Source organism: Bactrocera tryoni, chromosome 3 (assembly GCF_016617805.1).
Source record: "Bactrocera tryoni isolate S06 chromosome 3, CSIRO_BtryS06_freeze2, whole genome shotgun sequence".
Taxonomy (NCBI): domain Eukaryota; kingdom Metazoa; phylum Arthropoda; class Insecta; order Diptera; family Tephritidae; genus Bactrocera; species Bactrocera tryoni.
Window position 1 is genome coordinate 2,672,486 of NC_052501.1, and position 27,839 is coordinate 2,700,324.

At 39.9% G+C, this 27,839-nt stretch overlaps 3 protein-coding genes across 3 annotated transcripts in view; all 3 read left to right on the forward strand.

Annotated features, from left to right (window-relative positions):
* The first annotated feature begins 7,295 nt into the window (after positions 1 to 7,295).
* On the forward strand, positions 7,296 to 8,088 carry LOC120773028. The gene is made up of 2 exons (XM_040101958.1): positions 7,296 to 7,365; positions 7,433 to 8,088. Exons 1-2 carry the CDS (start codon positions 7,296 to 7,298, stop codon positions 8,086 to 8,088), a joined length of 726 nt encoding a protein of 241 aa, XP_039957892.1.
* A 929-nt stretch (positions 8,089 to 9,017) lies between these two features.
* LOC120770106 lies at positions 9,018 to 10,065 on the forward strand. Its single transcript, XM_040097275.1, has 2 exons — positions 9,018 to 9,084; positions 9,548 to 10,065. The coding sequence occupies exons 1-2, from the start codon at positions 9,018 to 9,020 to the stop codon at positions 10,063 to 10,065; spliced, it is 585 nt and encodes a 194-aa protein (XP_039953209.1).
* Positions 10,066 to 18,061: 7,996 nt separating this feature from the next.
* LOC120772169 (zwei Ig domain protein zig-8) overlaps positions 18,062 to 27,839 on the forward strand; it is a 174,299-nt gene continuing 164,521 nt past the window's right edge. Inside the window, exon 1 of the mRNA XM_040100609.1 lies at positions 18,062 to 20,711. Within this exon, the coding sequence (XP_039956543.1) occupies positions 20,630 to 20,711 (82 nt within the window). The 5' untranslated portion in view covers positions 18,062 to 20,629. The remainder of the gene's footprint in view (positions 20,712 to 27,839) is intronic.

Below are 27,839 nucleotides of genomic sequence, written 5' to 3' on the forward strand. Positions count from 1 at the left end.
CACTTTCTGTACATAGTGTCTAGTAAAGGTAATTCATGGCGTCATTATTTAAAAAGTTACCTCACCTTATTAGTTTTACATAATGTCAATATAAGCGATATTTCCGGTCTTTCATAAAGATATATTCAAGTATAAGTAAGGTTCAATGGTTCTGCGAATGACGATCCAACGGCGAAATCTACTTATTCACCGATGGATCAACGGTTTCATAGAAACAGGAACAGGAGGAGGTTTCTTTTCAAACTAAGTGACTATAATTTAGACTTTCAGTCCGAAATTGTGGAAATAACAGAAGGTACCAAGTGGACTTCTGATCAAACTATGAAGTCTATAAATCTTTTAGTGGACAGCTAAGCGGCAATTAAAGCTGCCTGTAGCGCCAATACTAAGTCTCAAGGTTTTGCGAGCAGAGAACAGCTAGATTCTCAGTAGGTAACTCGGTTAACATCATCCTTGTACCCGGCCGTATGGTAACAGAAGGAAATGAAAAGGCGGACGAGCTAGTCCGCTCAGAGACAGCTGGAGACACAAGCAACAGAGTGCTTACCACAAAGTTTCTTTGGGTTAGTATTGATGGTGAATAGATCAAAAAGCTCCTACTTCTAGGCAAAACAGAGCTTAGTAATATTGTGAGGGTCATCACAGGACACCTACCCTTAAGATCGCTGCAGAGAATGGGAAAAGTGGATTAGGCGGAATGCAGAAGCTGCGCGGAGGATGATGGTACGGTGAAACATTATTAAGACTGTAAATATCAAAACTTCGAAAAAGGAAATAATAAAAGTTCTATAAAATTGTAACCATACGCTACATCGATGATCCACAGTTTGAAGATTTCATAAATACGCGAAGAATATTTGCACGACTGAAATGCGTCCATTAATAACACATTTCTCACACCTTGCTGGGCGTAGCCAATTCCACATTTCAGCACACAGATCTTCGCTGCAAGAATGCTTCGCTTCAGCGCCTCGCTCAGTGTTTTGCTTCGATGAAAACGCATACGAAACCGCGACGGAAATGCAAGCGAAGTCAAGCGCTCGCCACGCCAGCGTTGACAATTTTATCAGCGGATTCTTTTCCGCGACACCCGCGGCAGCTTTACTCCCGGGCAGACTGCTGCACGTTGCGTGACGTTTGGCATGCGGCACGCGGCACGCGGCACGCGGTCTCATACAGAGACACTTGTACGGCTGGTATTTGTGCTCCTCGCAACTTCGGTATTTGTTTAGTCGTGTCATTGTCGCCGCTGCTCTTGTTGTTGTTTGGCTGTGTGTGCGTGCCGACGCGTTGCGCTTGATATGCGTGATTTTGCGTGATTTATGTGTGCGGCGTGGCATGCAATGTTAGCCCCTCGCATTCTCATTCGCACATGTTCGCGTTCAGCTGTGTGTGTGTGCACGTGTATTAGTGTGGCGGTTGCTTTCGTTGGCTGTGCATGCAAATAATTCGCAGCTCATTAATCTGCTCTGCGTGCTCACGATGAATCCGTTGATGACTGTTGTTGCTATTGTTGTTCTCGCGTTGATTTGGAAAAATGTAGCCGGCAATTTTGAGTTGACTGAGTTGAATCTTCGGTTGCTTTGATATTTCCTTGGCGCATTCTTCGTGGAAAGTTAGCAAAGCGAGGCTGCGAAATGATTGTGTTGAAATTTCTTTCCGCCTGATAAAGTGACAAATTTATGAGGTGCTGACGGTAGTCCAGACCGCATTGTGTGGCAAATAAGATGAAGAGAAACTAACATAAATAAAAACAATAATGAATTGAGCGTGGAGAAGTTGAGCAGAAGTGGAGAAAGGGTGCTTTCTCATCGTAACTCGAGACAAGTCTTAATACCTGCTTTTGATCGGAACTTTTCCATATTACTGAAAAGTTACAGTTACTTAAAATTCTATATCTTATAACCGATCTGCCCAATTTGATAAAAAATAAATTTCCAAAAGCTCTTCCGTCCCTTTGACTCTATTAGCCATTGTAGCATCGCTTTGGCTCAAATCAGTTTAAGGCCATGTCACACTTCGTGTACAACAAATATGCTCAAACTACTTTTTTGAGAAAAAGCCCCAACACTTTCCATTTCACTTAGCACTTTCTTGCTCAACTAACGAGACGCTCACTTGTAAAAGTTTGAATTCATCGCCGCTGGCAAAGTGAAAAAGTTCGTGAAGAAATGGATTTACGGCTAAGTAGGCGAAGTCATACAAACAGCACCACTACAAGTACAAGCGATAGCGATCCTCCTCGGACAATGCGAGTTTCGTACCCGCCCCCGAAAATGCAATAAAAGTACACAAACGAAAATAAAAGACGACAAATTGTTGCGACTTTGCAGCATAGCGCAAGGCGTTTTGACACATTTGGAAAGTGCATGCGAGCCATTTAAGCCATCACCTAGGCGCCCCGAAATGGTCATGCCAAATGCTTACCGAAAGCGCTGCGGGACCCAGTTCGTGCTCGTTGTGAAGCATGGCTGTTGTCAGGATTATTATATAATAGTTGCATTTAAAGTATCGGCGGGGAATAGCACAGAGCAAATAGTGGCCACTCTCCGCACAACAATGGATAAGAAGTTTGTAAGAATTTCCGCAAGTTAGTCGCCACGGGAGAGCTAAAGCAAAGTGATTGCCAATTGCGAAGTTTTGAGCCAATTTGCACTTCAAAACGAGTGTGTGTGTTTGGTGTATTCTATGCAACAATTGCAGTGTAGCAGTGCGCAGGCGAATATGTGTATGTCTTCATCAAATATGAAAAAGTAACCAAGCTTTATGCAAAATTGTTGAATTTAAAATATATTTTTACTGCTTTGTTAAGATATTATAGTTCACTAGTATTTAATAATCGTACTTGAATTTAGTGGTCACTTTAAAACTCAAATAGTACTCAGTTGTCATGATCTCCTGATGCTGTCGACAGAAATAAAAAAGCGAATAACGTATGCCCTTAAAATTTAACGGCGCGCAGAAAACTCTTAGGTATATAACCGACCGATAGATATATAATACTTAATCATACATCTTTTGGCCGACTATTTCGAAGACTGAAGTCCAGCGCATACTTAAATTATGTTGGGAACACTTCGACAGCCTTCTGAATGGCAGTGAATGTATAAAGCCAGGCGAAGGCGAACTCGGTTCCCCAATCAATGACGATACAAAGGACATTCCATTCCTCGACCATGAAAAAGTACGAAAAACAACAAAACGGCAGGGACCGATGGATAGCCGTCCGAGCTACTCAAATACGGCGGCCAAGAACTAATAATGGGCATGCATTTGCTTCTTTGTAGAATATGGTCGGACAAAAGCATGGCCAACGATTGAATATTAAGTGTGCTCTGCCCAATCCACAAAAAGGGAGATCCCACAATCTGCGCCAACTACCATGGGATAAGCCTCCTTAACACCGCGTATAGGGTTCTATTGAGCGTAGTGTGTGAAAGACTAAAGCCCATCGTCAACAAACTGATTAGACTTTATCAGTGTGGCTTTAGGCCTGGAAAATCACCAACTGACCAGAATCCAAATCTGGGAAAAGACCCGTGAAAAGAGGATCGACACACACCACCACTTCGTCGATTTCAAAAATGCTTTTGACAGCACAAAACAGACTTGCCTTTATGCCGGGATGTCTGAATTTGTTCTTAGTTCTGTTCTCTTCAGACTGGATAAGAGGCGAACCAAATGGCTCTGGTAGTGAACGAGGGCAAGACGAAATATCTCCTGTCAGTCGTTGCAGTCGCGACTTGGCTCCAAAGTCACTGTTGACTGTCATAACTTCGAAGTCGTTGATAATTTAGTCTATCTTGGAACCAGTATTAACACCAATAAGAATATCAGCATCGAAATCGAACGCAGAATAACTCTTGGAAATATGTGCCACTTCGGACTGAGTAGGCAATTGAGAAGTAAAGTCCTCTCTCGACGATCAAAAACCAAACTTCATAAGTCACTCATTATTCCCATCCTGCTACTAGGAGCAGAGGCATGGACGATGACAAAATCTGATGAGTCGACGTTACGAGTTTTCGAGAGAAATGTTCTGCGGAATATTGGAATCTTGGAATCTTCAAATGGTGCTAAACAGTGAAAAGAAAGAACGACTGACGTGCTGTTGTAAACTCGGCGTAAGCTGTGTCTACTCTAATAAAGAAGAAGAAGATTTCGAAGAAGGTCGATTAATCGATACTGACAAGTGCCTAAAATAAATAATCGCTCAGAATTCGAAACAGTTGTAAAAAAACCAAAACCATTTCCGACAGTTTTTTGTGTTCGTTGAGGAAGTGTGCTTATCGGCGCATCTTTGTTGCTTATACAAACATATGTACATATAAGAGTTATGATCCCCCGAAAAGGAGGTCAAAAAACATATAAATCAATGCCAATAAACAAGTGACCGAAAACAAAGCCAAACTACTTGTCAGAATCAACATTTGTCTAAGCCAACAACAACTAAGCATGTAGATATGAGAAACTCTTGCATATACGTATGTACAATAACACTTATGAACTAAATCGCGGCACAAAAACAATACGCCGATTAAATCTGTAAATCATTTAGACTATGTACGCTGATAGCGCTTAGCATGAAGTGGAGCGCATGGCTTCGCGCCAACTAGCGAAGCGAAACCAGTTTTTCGCCCATCTTCAGCAGCTCAGTTAGTCAGCTCATCGCGCTTTGTGTCAAAAAGTTGAATGAAGCCAAACTTTCGCAGCTCCCCGTGGTGAGTGCTTCGCTTAACTGTTTCGTCGTCGATCTACCTTGCAGCCGGTGGCTTGTGAGTAGCTCGTGCGTGAATATGATTGACTTTGATGCCGATTACCAGCCTTGTTGTTGCAGTGTTATTTCTATTTAAAGTGGACTACGCCGCGTTTAAATTAATATTAATGAGCACTGACGCGACGTTGACTGGCAATTCTGCGTCAATCAATTGGTTCGCTTACAGGTAACGGTTTTTATTTTCATACCAGTGGATATTAGCATATAGTAAGATTTTCTTTGTGTCTTAGCCTGTTGATATCTGCATTTTGTTACTGGTATTTGCGTGTAAAGGGTGGTACGAAAACAAGTTGAAAGCATTAAATCTTAAAAAATAATTTGAAAGTAATAAAAGAAAGATTCTTTAAAAGAACTTGATTTGGATCGATCACTTTCTATGGCAGCTTTATGCTATAGTGATGCTAATTGAACAATTTCGTCGAAGATTACACCACTGTCTTGGATAATAGCTCATGGCAAATTTCAAGCAGATATCTCGTCAAATAAAAAATCTTTCCATAGAACCATTTGAATTTGAACATTCAGTTTATGTGACAGCTATAGTGCACCATCTCTTAATAGTGGTCTGATAACAGCAGTAATGACAAGTGAGTACCTTCGTAGGGAGAAAAAGACGTGAGCAAAATTTCATATGAATATCTCGATAACTGAGTAACTAGTTCATGTATATATAACCAAAAGTTTTATTATAGTTCAAGAGACAAGAAATTGAAGCTGTGAATTGCTAAATATTTAGAGAAACGAACCCTTTACAGTAACTTAAAATATTCTTCGCGACAAAAAAATAGAATTAAATCGGGAACATTTTCACGCGATTGTTTTTTACTACTTCCTACGTGCTTATCAGCAACAGTGTATGGATGAACTCAACTTTTGGCGATAAGGCTCCATCAAGGACCAGTGTTTATCGATGGTATGATGATTTCAATCGAAGCCGTAGATCACTTCAAGAAGAATATCTTGCAGGATGTCCGAAATTAGTTTTTCTTCGCGAAAAGTCATATTGCAACATCGACCTACCGTGTGATTGAGACAACTATAGGCGTTTGGGAGATCAGACTACATTCAACATTGCATGCACATTTGATTGTAGAAAACATTTATTCACGTTGGAACCCAGATAATTTGTCTATCGCTCAAAAAAAGGCTCATGTCGATCGTGGAGAGAAATGTTAATATACTTGTAATACGATAGCGGTACCTTGAAACACGACGACATTGTGTAAGGTTATGAATCGTAGATTCACGCGTATGATCCGAAAGTAAACAGCAGTTGACTGTATGGGTGTTTTAAAAGGAGCCAAATCCAACAAACGTTATTCGCGCACGAAGTCTGCCTTTTTTTAGAAGAATTGAGCTCGCCGCCACCTTACCAATAGAACAACAAGTAGATTCAGAGTGCTGCACAACCAGTTGGTTACCAGTTGTCTTTGAAGAAATCTGGAAAACCAACCGCCGAAGACGGACCACTCTTCACCACGACAATGCGAACTCTCAAACATCGTCTGAAATAACAGTATTTTTGAGCTCTCAAAAATCGATTTGAGGAGCCATGGACTGGAGAGTCCTGACTTGGCTTTAAATGACTTCCTTTTATTCTCGCACGGAAAAAATTAACTGAGAGAAGCGGTTGATACGTTTAGAACGCATATTTTGGAGATAACTCACTCAGAGTGGCAAGAATCAACAGTTTGTCCAAACACACAAGCGTGTCTGGAAAGTTTTCAGCTCCCTCGAAGCTGAATTAGCTTCATAAGCTGCTTGTTTTCGACCCACCTTTTGCTTTTATGGAATGATGTAGAATGCAAAAAAAGTAAAAAAAAAACTTTCGACCACAAGATTGAATGACTTATTTGTAGTTGGATTGGACTTTAGGAAAAAAACTGTAAAAATAAAACAAAGTGAAACTATTTACATGTATTCTGTCGAAAGCGGGAGTCCTTATAATATCTTTCGAACACATTTGCGGAACGTTTTGTGACATACTTAAATAAAAACCATTAGTCATCTATTTTTTAGTGCGCTTTTGAAATTCAAATAAATTTCGATAGTGAAAGCTTTGCGGTATTTTTTTGCATGGAGAAATTTTTTGTGCGAAATTGAATGAATACGAGCTCTCGTGCTCTTGGCAAATTATGATATAAATTATTATATATGTCCAATGACTTAGATCTCTGTGAGGCCAGATAATTGAAGAAACGAATGTATAAATAAGGATCTCTTATACAAAGTTTTCTTAAATCCTTCTAGATGTTACTTATTTACTTACATAACATTTTTACGCAAATAAAAACTACTTTGTTTTTTTTTGCATTTCTTACAACCTCTCACTCATTAACTTGACGATATTCCGATTATATTGCCGATTTCTCACACTTTCATTTAGTCATGTGAACAACGATGGCTATAAAAAGGCAATGTTGAGGCAAAATGCGCCCATTTGCTAAATAAAAGGTGGTGAAACATTGGTCCAGAGGGCAAATATCTCAAAGTAGATGATATAATTTTGACTTGTGGAATGAAAGAGATTCGTACGATTCTACTACTCGCATTGTTAGTGTGGCTAACGAGTCCAAATGCAGTTCAAGGTAAACCAACTCAATAAATATTAATATTTCATAATATTCTAATCAGAGCTCTTTGCTCCTAACACAGCGCACCGCTATGTTCTGCGTCCATTGAGTGCACGCGAAGTCTATCGGCTGCTCGCCAACACAGGTCGTAGTAATGACATACCGCAGGGTCGCATTATCACACAGGGTCTCACGTTCATCGGTGACATCACTCGTCGTATAATCGGTGTGGGCACGGAACCGCGCATAACTACGCAAGAGGTTTGCTATGAAACGCGCAGCGCACGCAGTCTAGCCGAGGCTGAAGCGGTCTACGACTCTTATGTAGCGGCCAGTAATCGACCTGAGCCTGATAGACAGCATAAGCGAGTGCGTAACAGTGAGGTGGGACGCATTTTGAAGTTGAAGAAGCGTAAAAAGTTACGCGTGGACGAGGAACTACGGGGAAATCAACGCATTCGAAATGAAGATAATGCACCAATTAGTCTGCCTGGCTTGGGCTCCCGCACGACTACACCCACTTATAGTACGGACTCTGCCATTTATTCCACACCGCAGCGCTCTTCGCTCACTACGGATCCAGCTGTAACAACTATGACGACCAAAAGCGATGCGACGGTGACGACGAACCCCACAACAACAATGAATCGGAATGACGATGCCACAATTTCGACATTCACAACATCCACATCGCCGGAGGGCTCCATTAATTGCATTGTTATTAAGAAGAATGAATAAAATGAGTGAAGAAAATGTTTAAGTAACCTCGTAACTTGTTTTCGTTTAATTTTAGCTTAGTCGCGTGTGTTGTGTAATAAAAGAGTTTGGCAAAAGTAGGTAACTAACTGTTTGGGTGGTGATAGCAGAAGCTCAGCATTTGCAGAAATATTTTTAGCGGCAATGTTGACTGCTTTAATGCGCTACATTTCGGTTGAAGGCGAGTAGTCTTTCGTTCAATGTTATCCCTTTTAATCCATCCAAAAGGGGCGAGGTAGCATGGCCATTGAAATGTTTCAGAAAGTAAAAAAACCCTAAACGCAATTGGACTCCATATAGATTAAGTGCTTGCCAGAGATTATAAGAGTTGCTGTCGAAAACGAGTTACTTAAATTCGAACAAATATTTCGACAGCAAAGAAAAAGACCTTTCAAACCACAATTCTATTAAAAAGGATGCCTGTATGGATCCCCATCAAATGGGTTCAATATGGATAGGTACTTTATGACTGGTGATAGACCTTTGCTCAGAATATTTTATTTATTTATATTTTTAGGCTGATAGTCGAAACTACTGTATCTCCAAAAAGATCCAGTGTAAAGTCCTCTGATTCTTTGGACTCACTATTGCCAAGTGTAGGGTATATGCAATATTCGAAATTCGCATTTTAAGAATTTACGTAACACCGCGATTTAGTGGAAAAATACTTTCGCTATCGTTGGGTGAAATTAATTTTTCATATCTATGCGAAAGCGTTCGTGCCGCTCATTATGATAGTTGTCAATAAAAGATGTGCAACGGCTGCGCGGTGGTTTAGTCAAAGAGCAAAACTTTTGCGCAGAAGATTTAGTTGCGAAATTCCACGCGCGCGAAACGGTCAACGGAGCGAAATTAGCAACAAGATATTGTAGAAATATATTTGAGACAGACATAAATTTGCAAGTGGAATTATGCGGCTTGATTTTGTGATTTCGGTGTTCGCGCTTGCGTTAATCAGCATAACTTTGCCGGCAGAAGGTGAGCTTTTGGGAGAATGTGATCATTAGAGTAACTGTAGAATTGTTTTTGGAGTAGTTCGAGGGTTTAAATTTTCAAAGGATAAATTTCAATAATTTTTAACCTCTAAAGTCAAGCGAGATATAAATTCTCAAGTGAGAAAACGAAAGTGATACGAATTAGAAGTTCTATTCTGAAATGATCGTTTTCACCAGAAAGTTGTCCATATTTATTTGTCAAATATTATTAAAATTCCATTTATTGGTCCGAATTTAAAAATTTTGTATTTCTTTTTTTTCAATTCAGTAACACTTTTCAAACAAGTGGCAATCTTTTCCACAAACATCGCTTTCAGATGTACTGATTTCTAAATATCTGGTCGAAATAATAATATTTCAAGGATTTTAATTGAAAAATTGTGGTTTAATGTGCTTTGATATACCTTCCTTCATATCCAGTGACTAATTTCGGTTTTTATTTGCAGGCAAACGTGTAACCTTAGTTCCCCTGCCGGCCGGTGAGGTGTATCGCTTGCTGCGTGAGGCAGGCCGCGAGGATGCAGTGCCCGAGGGGCGCGTGGTGACGCAGGGTATAGCAGCGGTGTCCGGTTTTGCCGTTGGATTGGCTAAGGGCATCGGTGGTTCATTGCTGGTGGACTTGGCTGCTAATCTCTTGGCAGCAAATGGACAGAACGTAACTGGGGAAACTGAAGAAGTCTGCTTCAAAAGTCGCAGCTTGAATGAGATCGACGACGGTGATGATGATGAGGACTCGGAGGGAAGACAAAATGATGACGACGCAATTACATCGGCCGATTATTCAGATTATGATAATTCAAATCCGGTGAGGAGCGAGGCTTCCTCGCCATCTGTTACCAACGCTGGCATCGACTATGGTGATGACGAAGACATTAGGGCTGGAGACGATACCAGGAGTAGAACAATCACAACTACACAAACAGGACCGGGTGATTCAATAAATTGTGTGCTGATAAAGCAATGAGCACTCGCTGTGTTGGGTTGAGTCTCTTTCTAAATATTAGTTTAATAAATTATTGTATTTATTTATTTATTTAATGTGTGTAATAAAATTAAAATTAAATCACTTCGACGAGGTGTGTATTAGGTTCGGGGGTATCATACAGCACTTTTAGTTGAGAGACAGCGAAAGCCACTTCTGATCATGCCATCTTTATATATGTATATATGTAGCTTTATCTACCTGAGGCGCAGAACTAAATGTTTGAATTTTGCCGGTATCAGCTAGTGTCTGATCATTCCCATATCCAGTTCGGGTCGCCTGTTTCATGCTACACATGGTTGACAACGTAGTTTTCGGTTTTTCTTCTTCACTGAAATATTAGTTTTAATAATCCAATATTGACAGAAAAATATGTAACTGGCCCAGGTTTCCTACAAGTAGTACGCTAGTAGGGCTGCTACATCGGCCAACAGACCTGCCATTAACACATACCCGTTTATAACTGGAGCCGCAGGACTGTAGCCGTAATTAGCATGTGAACAGACGGTACGACCTCCATCGCAGATAGTGACTTTGTTTTTGTGTAGGTACTCAGCTTTGACCTTATCAACTTGGTAGGAGCTGCCATAAGATAAGCTACCGCCGCCATTGCTCACAAAATTATTGTTTTTACTAAGCTCTCTTATTGGGACAAGCCAAAAATTGTCGAGTTTCTGGGATTTACAAATAAGTATCGGGTCTTTTCAAAGGGACGCTACAAAAGTAGACTGTTAGGAACTATAAACGACGCCACCTTTTTTCCCACTATTTTCAATCCAAAAGCGAGTTGAAATTATTAAAAATTACTGCCGAAATTCGGAGTCAGTGCCTCAATTTCAAATTTGTGGAAAAATTTGAATTCACACGCACAGTACAAAATATTCGCGTGCCAGTGAGACAAAAAAGTGACCGTAGTGTCGAGAATATTACTGCCGCTAGCGCATCAATTGAGGAGGACTCAAATCAGTCTCTTACACGTCTTTCTGAAGCGTTGAGCATTTGTGTGATGTCGCTGTGGCGAATTTTGCAAAAAGATCTTGGCCTACATCCTCACAAGATCAAACTGCAGCCGCTTGATCACCAGAATCGTCGTAAGTTCGTGAATTGGGCTGAACAACAACTTGAAAATGATCTGGATTTTCATCGAAAAATCATCTTTAGTGATGAGGGTCATTTATGGCTAACTGGCTTCGTCAATAAACGAAATAGGCGTTATTGGTCGGGCATCAATCCACACGTACTCGATCCGTCACCATTATATACCAAAAAAAAATTACGGTTTGGTGCGGTATATGGGCCGGCGGCGTCCTTGCACGGTGATCAAGTCCAGCACGTAACTGTGAATGGGAATCGCTACCGCTCAATGATAACCGAATATTTTTGTCCCAAATTGGATGAAATGGACTTGGACAATATGTGGTTCCAACAGGCGTCACAAGCCACTCAGCGAATGCCACAATCGATTTATTGGAAACCAAGTTTAGTGAACGTGTTATCTCACGAAATGGCCCGTCAATTGGCCGCCTTGGTTTTGCGATTTGATGCCGTTAGACAATTTCCCGTGGGGCTACGTTAAGTCTATGATCTATGCCAACAAGCCAGCGACGATTGATAAACTTCATACGAATATCGGACGTGAAAACCGAAAATTGGGTTCAGCGTCTGGACTTCAGTAAGCGTGCCGGTACAATGTGTTCCACTCTATTACAATCTGGGATCCAGTGCCTTTCCGACGCTCAATTTTGATTTTTTTCCATCCTCATATATACAAAATACGTCTGGAATAATTGAGTTTATCCGATGCGTGCCCTGCAAGTCTCCTAAAGAGAAATATTGCATCTATAGGGAAATATAATTTGAACAAGAGATTTTGACTTTGAGATATCAGCCTTATGAATAGAAGTCGCAAGACTATACTTTTAAAATGTACCGTTGCACCACTATTATTCCAAACAAAATTTTTGTATGGAAATATTTGTTCCTTCCGCTGTACACTTTAATTCAATTATGAGGTTCTGCGCTGACATACAAGATTCTTCCCAAAGGCGGGGCGGTTCTAGCATTTGGCGATGTGTTGCCGGTGTGTGCGTGAGAAATCGTAGCAAATAATCGCTGGCAGCAAAGCCAAAAGTGCCGGTGATAAGCACTTGAAGGAGCACAGCGTAATAAAAACAATAAAAACAAAAACTAACAGGACGTGCATATAAGGATGAAGCCTTGAAGGAATTAAGAATCGCTATTTGTGTGTGTCTGAGGACATAAAAATGAGCTTGGTTATGCATGACCAGCAGCACATCAGCGCTGGGATGACCAACACACACGCATGTGCCATTTTATTATCCATCGGATTTGGGAGTGCTTGTATGCGTGCGCCTGCATGTGTGTGTGTGTTTGTTGTGCATTGTTGTACGTCCACAATTGTTTCGTCGGCATTACGTGTTGGTGGAAATTGCTTCAAACGCTTCTTCGCCGTCGACGCAATGCCTTGTTTCCGCACTCCACTTCGCGCCTCTTGTTGTTGTTTGTAGTTGTGCCGATTTGTGATTGCCACCGTGATTTCATTGGCCTCTCGGCCGTGCCAAGTGTCACTCAGGCTGCGCAGGGAGGGGATGATGGAAGTGCAAAACACTGTCAAATTACGCGTGCTGACTGCTGGTTACTGATTGTCGATTGCTAGTGCATGTGAGTGTGTATGTGAGAGTGGAAATGTGTGTTTGGCTCGCTTCTTCTTAGCTCAAAAGGCAATTGTCTGCTCGGCTGTCAGCGGTTTTTTGTGTTTTTGCTTCACCGATTTTCCTAACAAGCACAGGGGTGAGGAGCCAATCTACCGAACCCACTGATGTGGGTTAACCGATCCAAATACACATACGTGTGTGTGTGGGAGTGGGTGAGTGCGGGCATGCAAGTATCGCCGTCATCTGAGATTCTCCTTTTTGATGAGGGACAGATAGTTGACTCTTTTATTTTACGATTATTAAGTGTATGCTACCAAAGTGAGCATTTGTGAGTGTATATGTGTGTGTGTGTGGGTAGTAAGCGACAGCATAATAAGTGGACGCGGTTGCAGAGAAACCATCTAGTGCTTAGCTTCTCAGTGTGCTTATTACCCTCTGGTTCAAAGGCTCAAAATATCAAATAATAACTTCGCGAAGGCACACCCCTCAAAGCAAGAACGAACCAGGAAGGTGAACTAAAGCGAAACGCATAATGATATTTAGTCATAAAAACCCATAACGAACAACAACAAAAAAAATTGTATAACCATCGCCTACAATAATCAAGCAATAGAAATGCGTTGATGAGTAAATTTGCAGTTCACATTTTGGTTTTTTGTTGGTAATTCGTTTCAATGACTCGGTCATTAATTTTCATGGACCTTGCACACACACATACACACACTTGAGCACTTTCACACGTACATATTAATGTTTATTTTCTTATATATGTATTTAGCTGTTGGCGAACAAATATAAATGAAGTTGTGCAGTGACTCGCAAATTTAAAGCAACCTCAAACGGTGGGGAGCCGCCCCCTCCCCCTATCCCCGTAAAACGCCAGCGCGATTGTCAGGTGCTGAAGCATAATGGATTTGTGTATTTTTCGTTTGTGCTGCAGAAAGCTATTATGTCTTTTTATGATTTATGTCTTCACGACGACCTTTACTTTGAATAATGGAAAATGGAATAGGATTTGGTGGCAACAATCAAAGCGCTTTTGAGCAATTGTTTAATTTATTGCTATGATTAGGGTGAGGGGTACTCATAAAAAACCAGCAGCTCGAAATTATTACATTTGTGTAAATAAATAGGATGTTGATTTACTTATCAATTAATTTCCACCTGAGTCTTTTCAGTGTAACATCGCCACGCGACTGATAATTCTAGAGTTAAGGTATATCACCAAGTGAGTTACTATCTTTCCAATTGTACATATTATACGAGTATATTCATACCAATCTTGTTCCTTTTATATTTGTCTATAACTCTCCATGTAAAATTGATGACATGTGCGTTTGTAATATGGCAACCATTTGACAATTACTTTCTGACAAGCGTCTGAGAGCTGACATCTGTTATAAATTTAGTATCCAATTGTCATCCGAGTGGTAGCTGACAACCTTCGATCATCTGACATCCATTTGGCAGCTGTCGACTCATTTGATAGTTTTCGTCTGACATTTCTTTCATAGTTCCCATACAATACTAATTCGGCAGCTGCCCTTTAAGGCCAATTTGACATTCGTTTGATAGTTGTCATCTGACTTTAATCTGATATTCATTTGCCTTTAACCATTTGTCGGCGAATTTGATATATATTTGGCATCCGACCTGTATTTGACAACTACCATCTTCCATATATTTGATAATATCTGTCTAATGTCAACCTGACAGCTGTCAATACAGTCCCTGACAGCTGTCGTTTTGTGTCAATCTTACATACGATAGACAGCTGACATCTGACGTCAATTTTACTTCCGTTGAGGGCTGTCATTTGAGGTTTATTTGAGAAAGACCAGCTGACTTCAATCTGACATCCATTTGACAGCTGTCAATCTAATTGAAATTTCTCTTGTGACATCTCTTTCACCGTTACCATCCGACATCAATTTATATGACTTTAATCTGTCATCCTTTTAATAGCTGACCTTTGACATCCATTTGGTAGTTGTCATCTGGCCACAATATAGCATCTGACGTACATCTGACTGCTGCAATCTTACGTACATTTGACAATAGCTATCTGACAGCTGTCAACTGTCGCTCGTGTATCATCCGTATGGCAGCTAGTTGATATCTGACATCTATTTGACATATATTTGACAGCTGTCATTTGACGTCCATTTCAGAGTTGCCAATTGACTTCAATCAAACATCTGCTGTGTCTGACGTAGAGGGCAGTTTTGATAATATTACTGAAGGATTTATTTCTAGGGCTTTAACCCACCTTTTTTACTGTTGAATCTGGTTTGATCTCAGAATTATCAGCAGCTGTTTGTTTGATAATAAATAAGTTAATGGATGTCATTGTTTCAGTTGAAAGAACGTATAGCTTCGCTAATGGCTTAAGGACAAGAGTCCTATACACAGGTTTTGATTCTTTATAAATTGAAGCTAACATCTAGGATCACGTGGACAATTCAAAGAAAAGTGGAGAGATTACTTCTTTTATGAAAGAGGAGAAACCCCGAAATCAGCGGACAATTCTTCTATAAAACGTACTCGGTATTAAAATTGTGTTTCAACTTGTTTGGATTTTTATTTTCAATGTTACAGGCGAAACTTGTATTTTAGTTTCTTTGTATTTCCAAAATGCAGAAAAGTATTAAGAGAAATTCAATAGAATTTGTAATTTTTAAACGACTGTTGGATTCAATGACTTTACCTCTCTCTCTGATTACAACCCAGCCTCTTCCTCTAATACTGCAGGAGTTCGAGGAACTGCTGTCTCTTTTCAGCTCTCTCTGTCTCAGCACATTTAATAATAAGTTCACGATGAAGATGTTCTTAGAATATAACATGCCATGTCGAACAGGTATATACTTCCAGGTATGTGTGTGTGTGTGTGACATGTACGCATTCAACTTGCAACTTAAGAAAACTTAAGTAGGTAAATAGTTGGCAAAAAAAAGGACAGAAACTGAATGTAACAAATGATATGGGAGGAAAGTATCAGCAAAAATGGCGGCGAAGACTTCTTCAGGTAGCAAAGTGAAAGAATACTAATAAACTACTCGCAAAACTTGCTTGTGCGAGAAAATTCTAAACTTCGTCGTGTTCTGTTGTACTTTGTTGGTGTACTTAACAAGAAACCCTATTAGGGTGGGGAATAAGTAACTGGCACATTTATCGCCTCAAACAAATTGCCTCAATTAAAAACTTTCACTTGCAGTGCAATCGCGAGAAAAAGAAAAAGCGCAAAGTAACGGCAAGTCTTGCACTGCTAATAAATGTTTGTTTGGGGGGGGGGTGAGTATGAAAATACAAGTGTTTACTTATGTGTATGTGTAGAAGTAAATTAATGCACACTTTATGCTGTATTGCAATTATTTATATCAATCAGGTTATTTTAGCGCTCGGTTTGTTTAGAGTTTGTTAAGATTTTAACAATCACTAAGTTCTAGTACTGCGGGTATAAGTATATATTTGGGTCGAAAAAATACCTTCGTATTTCTAATCAAACTTCAACTTATGTTTTTACATTTATAATAAACTTTAATGAACTAAATATGTACCATTTTAATCACCCACTTTTTGCCATTTTTCCCCTCGAGACATTATTCTATGCATCAAAACTTCCCAGCCAAGCTCTCCCAGTTTTTGCCGAGTCATCAAAAATGTGTGTGTGGTCTAGCGTTGCCTTGGAAGACGAAGCCCTTTCCGTTGATCAGTTCTAGCCGTTTTTTCAATTGCTTGCTTCAATTTCAATAGTTGTTTCCATTAATGCAGAATCAATGGTGTGACCAGGCTGAAGCAGCTCATAGTGGATGATTCCTTTCCAATCCCACCAAACACTCAGCATAACCTTTCGAGGCGTCAATCCTGGCTTTGAGACCATTTGTTGAGCTTCTTGAGCATTTGGACCATGATCTTTTTCGCACATTATTGTCGTATTTGATCCTCTTTTCGTCTCCTGCTACCATTTGTTTCAGAAATGTTTCGATTTCACTTCGTTTCAGCAAAGAATCGCAGATGTTAATTCGGTCCCTTAAATTTTTCATAGACAATTCATGTGGTACCCAAACAACGAGCTTCGTTTTATGTGAATATAACGGAATTCTCGGAATTTCCATCAATTAAGGACACAATGAATGTATCTGATCAGCATTGGAATATTCGTTTAGAGATTTGTTTAAGTTATCAAAAGTCCAAAGAAAGCAGGAGAGTTTCGTGGACACCTTACACAAAAATGGTCCTTTAGAACTAAAAAAAAAAAACAATATTTTTTTTAAAGAAATGTACAAAGGCACCTTCGAACCCCTAAGCTCTAATGCTAAATATAGGTTAATGTTGTGATGTGTTATCAATCAAAATGCTGAAAGCCTTGAAGGATTAGAGACAGTTATTCTACGATAATATTTATTTGAATATCTTTATGTTATAATTTTCCACTTTTTTTCTAAAGTGAAAATCGTTCCTTAATTTGGGAAATTTGGATATGGTAAGTTTTAAGGATTATTTCTCTTTGGTCATGTGTGGTGCGTTATTTCAAAACTATGTGGTGAATTTGAAAGAGAGCAAATACTCGCATGCGAAAAATATCCGACACTGAGGGCCGTTATAAGAGAAGGTTGTTTTTCGAAACTTCGAAAGAAATTTCGAATATTTCTTTAACTGACCTATGACTGATAAAAGTTATTGGCGCACTTTTAAAATAAAATAAAAAATCTTTGAACAAGAAATTAAAAAAAACTGTTTCGAACACGAGCATAAATTATAAATATTTTCTACTTCTAAAATATGTTTTCGCATTGAATGAAAGCTTTAAAAATAAATTGTTAATTTTTCAAAATTCACGCCAACTTTCATTGAAAAACTAACGAATATGTTTCTGAATACCTTCTATGTTTTTAACTGTAAACTACATTTCCGGTTTACTCTGTGTCAAGCGATAATCGTTAAAATTTACACCGGTATGCGCGAAAACAGGCATGCCAATTCGCTTGTTGTTGTATGTTTTCGAACTTGCCACTCTTTACGCTCTTCCATTGTGCTCTTTGCTCATTTCCGAACAAAAGCCATTCGAAGTGTTTACTCGTTGTTGACATGTATTCACTTCGTTTGTCATCAAAGCCGCACGAACTGTACACGGCTCGTGTACTCGTTTTTGTGGCGCCCCTCTCGCGTCTGCGGCAGTGCGCTCGCACAGATTTTCCACGAAGCAGCGGCTGTGCTGTGCTACGACAGGCTGTTAGCTATGGCCGCAGTTGGAGCTGGTAGCCAGTCAGTAGTTTCATGCTGTGTGTCGAGTGTGTTGCACGCATACGCGCGTTCGTGGCCAAAGCAAATGCAAGCGAAATTAATTTTGTTTAAAAAATGCAAAAAATTAAATTAAGTAACAGCAATAATCGCTGGTATAATTGTTGCTAGTGAAGTTGTGATTTTCCAAAAAAAATATGTTCGGCATTAACGTTGAGTTTGTGTAGTGACAGCCTAAAAGCATGCAGCAAGCTTGCAAAATACTTGTGGCCCAAGCAGAACTCAAAATCTGGAGCTTGCTTAACGCCTGCATTTGTGTGTAAGTAGGACTTAAAAAAGTTGCTTACACCAGCTTTGGTGCTGCTGCTGATTTGGGGCGTTAAATGCTGTTGCCTACATGTAGGCGCAATAAGATAAATGACATCTAGGCATGATTTCGCCAAGCCAGTGTTGCCTCAGCATGGCTGCACAGCTGAAGTAAATGAATGAGATTACAGTCATCACCAGTGTTGGCAGGTGAAATAGCGAGGGAAACACAGGAAACAAAACAAAAAAGTAAGGAACAGCGAAAGCCAAAATTTTATGCGAGCAAAGTAAAAAGTAGAGCAGGTTGCTCACGACATTGATATAAATTGAGAGCCATTTATGCTTGAAGTGAAATATTATCTGAAATAAGTAAGTGTTATAAATGGTGTGGCATATTTTTAGGCGCCCAACAGCATAACTGACAGGCAAAGCCGTGAGCAGAACAAAAGTAGACAATAAAAATTTGAAGTTGAGCAGTTTTGCCAAACTAATGGTGTATATTATTTGCTAATTGAATGCATAAGTAGTGCGTGGATAGTGGTTTTAATTGATATTGACGACAGTAGTGCCTGCATACATCAAGTGTTGGCGCTGAAAAGTATGCAATAACAAATGTTAGTATGAAAGCGAGTTGTGAAAAGTGTCGCAAATACTGAATGTGTGGAAATATTAAAGGAAATAAATTGAATAATTTGCATTTTAAGGCGGCGATGCGTTAAGGAGCGCAAGCACGAAGCAAGTGTAAAAACAGAAAGAGAAAATAATTGCTCTAATAAGTGTTCATGAAGAAAATTTATGCTGTGTCATGTTGATGGATGACCATACAGATCGTGAAGGTGTTGTTGCATGTGCCATTGGACCAAACGTTATTACCATATAATGCGCTACAACAATAAGAGTGGTTTTGAAAGTGCCAAGGGGTTTTAAGAATAGAAAACAACGCAACTGAGTGAACGTAAAAAATTTGTTTTATAAAAAATCAGCTGTTAAAGTTACTTTTTTAACAGAGTTATAAATGTAAGCCAAGAAAGCGCAGAAAGAAACCGCGAGTACTAAAACTAAATTCAATTTGACCCATTTACAGATTGTCGCGTAAACACTGTAACGCGCTGAAAGGCGGTTAAACCGCCATTAAAAGAACAATTCCCTGTTTGTGAGCAAGAAGTGCAAAAAATACACAGAAAAGAAGCGGCAGTCACGGGGAAAAGCTGCAAAAAATTGTGAAAGAGCGAAATCTCGTCAACAGTAGCAAAAGCAAAAATTACACCTACACCAGGCACTCAATGGCAGCAGCAAAAGGGGCGAGCGCTTGAAGTCGAGTTAAGTGTTTACTGCGCGCCCGGAGGTAGGCAACGAATCGCGTGGCGTGGCAGCTGAGAAACGGCGAGTGAGTGGTTTGGGGAGCGCTACCAACCAGCCAAACAGTCTACAATTCAAGCTTACGTCTGCCCGCCTGGCTGTCTGCTTGACTGCCCACCGCGTCTCCACTTGGTCGCTAGCCAGCTAGCATTTCGCTCGACCCAACAAAGCGCACAAAGCGAACAAAACGAATGAAGTGAGCAGAGAAAACATTTAGGAAAAGCGAGAAAGTGAGAAAAAGGAAAAGCATTTTGGGTTATTAGTCCCGTGAGTGTTTTTTAAAAAGACCATTTTTCTGGTATTTCACTGGCACTAATTTGATGAAATCTTTAGTTGGCATTTTTGAAGCAACCCCCGCGGCCTGTGTAAGCCACTGTGACTGCTGCGGCTGTCAGATTTGATGTTGGCATTTTTTTTTTGTTTTTGTAAAATCGGAAATTGTAGCCATCGCGCCGAGTCATCATATTAGCGGTGGCACGGTTGTTGGGGGAAAACGAAAACATTGTTATGATTGTCGAAAATGTGCACAAATATTAGAGCGAAATTGAAAAATCAGCACACTGAAGGTGGGGTGGTGCCTGGCCCTAGGGGGTACGCGTAAGCGAAGCGCTGATAAACGCTTGAAATACTTGCTCGCGACGCTAAAGACTATTTGGGGACGTGTGCCGAGGCTGGCATAAGCGACGTGCGCTTGTTGTTGTGCGCGCGCGTGTTTTTCAATTTGCTCAAAAACTCCCTGCCAATCGTCTAACGGCAACGAATAATCAACGGAAACAACGCGGCAACGCTTGGTCGCCTGCTCGTGCGGCGCCTATTAATTCATTGCAATTAAGCAGGATCCTTGATAGTGGCAGTGTCTCAGCGGAAGCGGCCACGGGTGACAAGGTGAAACTGCAATTAGCATCAAATCAAACCTTTCACACACACACATACACACGCGCTCGCGAATTGCGCCGCGCGCCACAATGAGTTCTTCGGGTGCGCTGCGCGTGGGTGGCGCGTTCAGCTCCGGTCTGCAGCTATTGCTCCTCCTGGCAGCTATACAAGGTGAGTTGGCAAAAGCATTGTTGCTTACTTTAATTTAATTTGACTCTGAAACACCTTCGTTCTCCACAAACGCAAGCGCGTCACCTCGGTGGTGCGCGTCGGTGAGTGTGTCTGTGTGAGATTTAATTTGCGTTTTTCATTCTCGGCTGTTTGTTTGACAATGTTTTAATTTGAATTTGCGTAACGACAAAAGCTGGCTGTCGCGATGTCAGCGCGGCTCTGGTGAATTGCTGTGATGGCTTTCCATAACGGTATTGCCTCCATCACTTCTTATTCACCTCCCGCACAGACTTTGCGCGCTCCGTTACGTCAATTACAGCAAAAGTTATGTCTTTGTAAATATGAGTGTGTGTGTAGGTGTGAAGGCCGCAGCGAAAGTTTTCATTTGTTTTGTTTGACTGCGAATTCGTTTTGCTTGGAATTTTTCAATTTAACAAAGAATTCGAATTAGTTGCGCAAGAAATATTAATTTGCGAGAATTACGCAATGTCAGGCCGCTAACAAAACAAGGCGCGAAATTCCCTCATTAAATTCAGCTCTCGACGAGCTAACGCTTTGGTGAGGTAAGAGCATCCAGTTGAATAATGAAACTTTGTGAAATTGAATTAAGCCACAAATAAGTGGCGATTCATCACTATTTTTTGAAGAAGATTGTCTGTAAAACTTTCAGATAGAGTCTGTTACTGACGAGTTTACGAGAACTATATAAATTGCCTAGTATATGGATACAGTAGTTACGCCAAGCTGTAACTCAGGTTACACCAGCTTTGATATCAAGTGTTAGGATTTATGTTGAATCGAATATTTTTCTATAATTTTTTCCTTTTGCGCAATGGACGAAGTGTTTTACTTGTGGCTTTGATTCTTAATATTAGCTTTCCAGAGCAAGTTCATGGAAACATAAACACATAAACACACGACGGAACTAAGAGGTACCGAAGCGGCATTAGCATTTACCAAAGTATCTCCGACAAAAATTACTCTTATCCTTCTTAGACGGATATTTATGTTATAGTAATTATCAAAAATTTAGACTCGGCTTGACAGAAAAACATTTTTCCGGGTTTTCCGGTTTCTGCGCATTTTTGAAGCATTCGCTAGATTAATGGGCAATTTAGACGTCTTATTCATAAACCCCCGTCTCGTCACCAGTAAAGGTTGTTGTCATGACGATGATGTTGTAGGCTTCTCAACTCTGCTGTCAAGTGGTTTTTTCCAACTCTACTCAACGCAGTTGTTTGCAAACGTTACTGTCTTTTGGTATGAGAGCAACATTTTCACGTTTCATATTTTGAATGGTGCCGCGGTCGTGATTTCTTTGGAAACAAATAATTTCAGAGAAGCTCGTTAATCATTTAATTTTTTCCATAGTAAAAATCTCCAAAATCATTGCCAGGAGTGGGAAAGAAAGTGCGTTTTTAGCAAAATTAGATACAAGAATCGTTTTGAGCCTACCAGACCACTGCAGTGCAGTGTCTTCCAACGGAGATCTCATCAATTGACGACAGGCTCCTTGTTCTGAAAAATAGTGAGATCACGACAAGGAATATAGTTACATATATACACATATTGCCAAGAGGCTTTTAAATCACTAAAGCTAAGATTAAGAAAGTATGCCTTTGCCTCCTAGAGGATCTAGGATAGTCATATTCCTGGCAACTGTGCAACCAATGAACTAGCCAGACTCCTTAAGGAGGGAACATGCTATAAATATGTATAGCTATATCTCGTTGGAATCTAGCCCTGACTTGTTCAACGAGTAGACAAACTTGGCGTGAATGGAATATGGGCCGCACATGCCGACAATTAAAATTTAAATAGAATGAAATAAGAACTCTAGTAGGGGTGCTGACAGATCACTGTCTAATAGGCAAACATGTCAGTATATAACAACTATTGTAGAAGCTGAGAGGAGGTAGAAGAGTTGGAGTGTATTGAGGAGATAATAGAATGAGGGGATTTTAGTCCACGTGTTTTCACAATGAGCCTCCCAAAGGACTAGGTACGTAGTCGGACAACTACTACACCTATGTATGTACATACCTACAAACAACTTCCAAACACACACTAATTGACTTATGAATATCAAGTTTCCCACGACTGAAAAAGAAGTTTGTGCCAATCTTGGTAACTAGTTTTAAGTGATTTGTTTGACTATCAAAATGAGACAGGTGACACCTTCACTAAAATTTGCTTCCATTGATTGTATCGTTGGCAATTTGACATGCAACGGCGTCTTCTCCTAACCGAAGGTCGTGCAGGTCAAAAAAGTCATTAAATAGGATTTTGTAAACTTATGGTCGGCTTCATTTTTGAATAAATATTGACGAATTATTCCCTTTTATCATAGAGTATACCAAAAAGTTGTGGATGTCTCAATAATAGCTTGCGAATTATCAGCACTCCAAATGCGATAAATTTGCTGATTCACGTACCCATTCTTCTGATTCGAAAAATTATTTTGGTTATATGTTTGCACTATTTGGATTTTTTATTATTGATTCATTTCAAATGATGATAGCGGAATAAAATCCTTACAAAAATACGGTATTTGAAAAAATATGTAAATGACGTATTATGAAATCTCGATTATCACTTTACCATGCGAGAGTATAAAATGTTCGGTGACACCCGAACTTAGCCCTTCCTTACTTGTTTATTATTGATTCATTTCGAGGTTCCCTAGTTCCATACGGCAGTCCAAGTGGCTGCGAACAGCGCCGAATCGACTCTCCACGGTCTTCGAGTACACTCTCAGCTACGGCTTTTTTCCACTTCGTGCTGGACGGGGCCTATTCGTTCGAATAGTATCCAATAATGAATGCTGGGGCTCAAGGTTGGTGATGGTGTTGCGAATAGTACTCTGAGTAGGCTGATTATGTTGACCATAAGTTGAGGCAACGCGCGAAACACATTCTTAACAAAATGTGAAATTTCGTAATAAAATTGAAGGATTTGCTAACGTTGTTTAGGCGTAAGTCTTTCCATAATGAAATGCCACAGATAACATGATACCTTGACACAATCAAGCGTGATCTGTCAGAAGAGGGCTATTGAAAAAGGTACTTCTACTTAGATCGTTCGTTATAATGGCAACCAAAGCTGAGAACAAAACAAGTAACTGTGCGAAAAAGACCCACTCCGAAAAGGTATTGCCTCTCTGAAAACCACACGTCAAAAAAATATCCGTAACACAATTCTCAACTCCAAATACTTGGCAAAAATTTCAATATTTCCTTTATTTCCTTAATTGGTAATATTAGAAAAGTCCTAAATTGAAATCTTATCCGCTATAGTCATCCTATCACGGCTAATTAGCTTCATCACATCATTTGATAATATAAATTTTATAAAATATTTTCTAATAATTTTTCAAATTGCGAATATTTTTTAACTCAATTAAATCAGTTTCAATAGTTAATAGTGCAAAAAATTATTTTCATATTAAATTAAATATGAATTTGGGCCATAAATAAACGCGCGAAAGTTAAATAGCTTTTAAAAACACTTTCTATGAAATTATTTCCCAACATTTGTGCATACAGAAATACCATAGGCATTCAAGTCGCTCATTATGACAAGCAATTAACGTTGGCTCTAATTTAAACAATTTGTTTTTGTATGTAATTTTTTTTTTAATTTTTTTTATTATTATATATTATTTGCTAATCACACGACTTAACGGTGAAGCCGCTTTAGTCATGCTGCAAGCTTGGCAGGCGGATTAAGCAAATAATTTCTATTTAAATTTATAATTATGGAATTCGATATCGAAAAAGTTGCGCAAGTTGAGCTTTCATTGGGAAAGCGCCTAATTATATGCAATTAAATTGGTTAGAAGAAAAACGTCAAAACCGTTAGTTTTTCCACACCTAATTTGGTTTTTACGCGGCTGTGATTTTTGCTGTCGCTGCGGTTCGTTATCACTCGCACATACACACACACATACACATACATATAAAATTACTCCGTGTGGTCCGCATTTATTTTTTATTGGTATTTGAAGCCGCGTTGAGCTGCGGTTGAATTCGCTGATTGTTGAATTGTGGAAAATTGTTGTTGGCGATTTTTGAGAATTTTGCGCTTGTTCTGCTGTTCTATTCAGCAGCCGCACAAACTTTTCACGTGACATAATTTTCATAGAAAGTGCAATTCTGCGTTAGAAAAACTGAAAGAACCGTTGCCCTTGAGGTGCTGTGAATTGAGTTATTCATGGCGATATAGCGGGTGCAGCATTTGGGGCGCTTCTGTAATTAATCTAATGTAAAGGTGGTGGAAAGCCACGATTTTGGAGAGAATTCGTTTTTTAAAGCCCGCCTGCTGCAGGTTATTGTTCAGATAATAAATTCTTGCTGGCGCCACTTTTTTCTTATGTTTTATCCATGGAGAAGGCCGGAATCATTGCAATCAAAATCAAAGAACACTTTTTCAAACCATTTACGGTTTACATTTTGAAAACTTGATTTTCCAGATGAAATTAAGCTTTTAGCCGTTTTGAAGTATGAGCAAATTTTCACAACAATGAGAGGAGTTAATTCTTTCAAATATTGGGTAGTCGAAAAATTTCGTATTTCGTCATTTCGTATTTTTAATCAAATTTCAACTTTTTTTTTTATATTTATAATGAAATTTAATGAACATGTACCATTTTGGTCGAACACTTTTGGCCATTTTCCGCTAGAGACATTATTCCATCAGTGTAAAACTTTTCTGGTTTCTCGGCGAAAAACTGCGATAAGTAATTTTCACAGGCTTCTCTTGAAGCCAACTTTACTCCATTAAAAGAGTTCCGTATTGACCGAAACAAAAAATAATCCGATGGTGCAAGGTCGGAGTTATATGGTGGATACATAAAAACTTTCCAGCCAAGCTCTCACAGCTTTTGCCGAGTCATCAAAGATGTGTGTGGTCTAACGTTGTCCTGATGGAAGATGAAGCCCTTTCTTTTGATTAGTTCTGGCCGTTTTCTTTCGATAGCTTGCTTCAATCTCTTCAGATGTTGATAGTAAAATGTAGAATCCATCGCTCGCCCAGGCTTGAGCAGCTCATAGTAGATAATTCCTTTCCAATCCTACCAAACGCTCAGCATAACTTTTGGAGGCGTCAATCCTGGCTTTGCGATCATTTGTTGAGCTTCACCACGCTTAGACTATGATCTTTTTCGCACATTATTGTCGTATTTGATCCACTTTTTGTCTCCTGTTACCATTCGCTTCAGAAATGCTTCGACTTCGTTTCGTTTCAGCAGAAAATCGCAGATGTTAATTCGGTCTATTAAATTTTTCACAGAAAATTCATGTGGTACCCAAACATCGAGCTTCGTTTTGTAGCCAGCCCATTTTAAATGGTTCACAACCGTATGATGTTGAATGTTGAGTTGCTTAGCGATGTCATGGCTGCTAATATAATGGTCTTGATCAATCTTTTCCATAATTTCAACGACTTTTTCAGCGATACCAGAGCGAGGTGCATCTTTCACATCGAAATTTCCAGAACGAAAGCCAGCCAACCATTGTTGTGCCACACGAAATGATGCAGCATTGTCTCCGGAAACTTTACTAATTTCGTTGGTGGTTTGCGTGGCATTCTTCCCTTTTTTATACAAAAATTTCAAAATATGGCGAATTTTTTCATTATTTTCACTTATTTTTGAACAGCTGTAACTTTCAACTTCCCCGAATTTTTTTTTTTGTAAATAAATAAAGCTTGAAATCTCACCTTTCCAACACTATATCGTATGACACAATGTGATTGGTAGCATTGGAGATATACTTGTATGACTGCAACGTCATCTATTGACAAAATACGAAAAGAAATTTTCGACTACCTAATATTTCTCTAATGCAACACCGTGTATTTGCATTAATGTGATAAAATATAAAGGCATTGACAATTTAAATGCATCAAAGGTATGAAACTGAACTTAAAGCTGGCTTAATTGAGAGCATGCGAAGCACATTGCCGCTTAATACACACACACATATACACACCACAACACAACAGCTTTCACATGAAAAAGTGCAGGAAAGTAGAGCAATTGCAAAAAGTGGAAACAATCTTGTGAATTCCTATACACCTCAATGCGTATTGATGTACGCACACACACACACATTGTATGCACCCACACACACACGCAGAATTTATATATACGACTATTCATGGCAAACGGAGCGGCTTAGACTTTCGCTCGACTTTGACGACTTTCAGTGAAGCGCAAAGGACATTGAAACGGCCGGACAAAGGGTTGATGCGAGCAGAGCAGCGAAATTGTTTACAATGAAACAGAAAATGGGAGAAGTGCAAAAAATAGAACGAGTGCAGAAATATGCTGGCAGCTGAGCGCATAAAGTGTAGTGGTTATGGAGCGTAGAAAAACATGAGAAACATAAAAAAGACACTTGAAAACTATCAAAGAAAGGGCAAATGCGCGCACGATTGGACCAGCTGCCGCGCCAAGCGGTGAAGGTTTTGCAACGCGTGTGTTTGCTGTGTTACGCGCTTGTTGAAAGAGGAAGTGGAAGCCGGGGAGGGGGAGGAGGAGGAGGAAGAGAGAGATGAATTTATGCTTTTTATTGTCGGTTTGTGTGCAAATGACACTGACATGCAAATCTCGAAATGTTCAACTTGCAACTTGAAACATGTGTGTGTGTGAGTGTGTGTGTGCGTGCCCTACACTCGCCCATTGTTGTGCTTTAGTGTGAATGCATGCGGTGGCAGCAAGTGAAGCATCAAAACACAAGTGCGCACTACACTGGTCAGGGCCGACACACTTGTCCTCCCTCGGCCGCTGCTGCTGCCGCCGCTGCACTCGAGCGCTTACGCCTGAATGGCAAGTCGCGTTATCTGGACCACAATAAATATTAAATAAAAACTCTGCGGCAATGGGAAAAAAGCAAATGTAGATAAAAATTGTGCGCGCAAATGCAGCTCCGCTTGCAATATTTATGAGACACCGCGCGTTGGCCCATATCACTCACTCAACGCGCGCATGAATTGCTGACGCTGAAGTGCGCCTAAATGCATGCTGCGGTCGCCGGCGAGCTCTGCTAATGCAACTGTTTGTGGCGCACCCCATGTGTGTGTGTATGTGTAGTACGCGCACTTGCATATTCCATTTTGTGTCTGTAT

What these genes read in the sequence shown, in the direction of transcription:
- LOC120773028 (XM_040101958.1), top strand. Translation starts at nt 7,296, where the DNA reads ATGAAAGAGATTCGTACGATTCTACTACTCGCATTGTTAGTGTGGCTA. An exon ending in GAGTCCAAATGCAGTTCAAG is followed by an intron (nt 7,366 to 7,432) that starts GTAAACCAACTC and finishes CTCCTAACACAG; the next exon opens with CGCACCGCTATGTTCTGCGT.
- LOC120770106 (XM_040097275.1), top strand. Translation starts at nt 9,018, where the DNA reads ATGCGGCTTGATTTTGTGATTTCGGTGTTCGCGCTTGCGTTAATCAGC. An exon ending in CATAACTTTGCCGGCAGAAG is followed by an intron (nt 9,085 to 9,547) that starts GTGAGCTTTTGG and finishes TTTTATTTGCAG; the next exon opens with GCAAACGTGTAACCTTAGTT.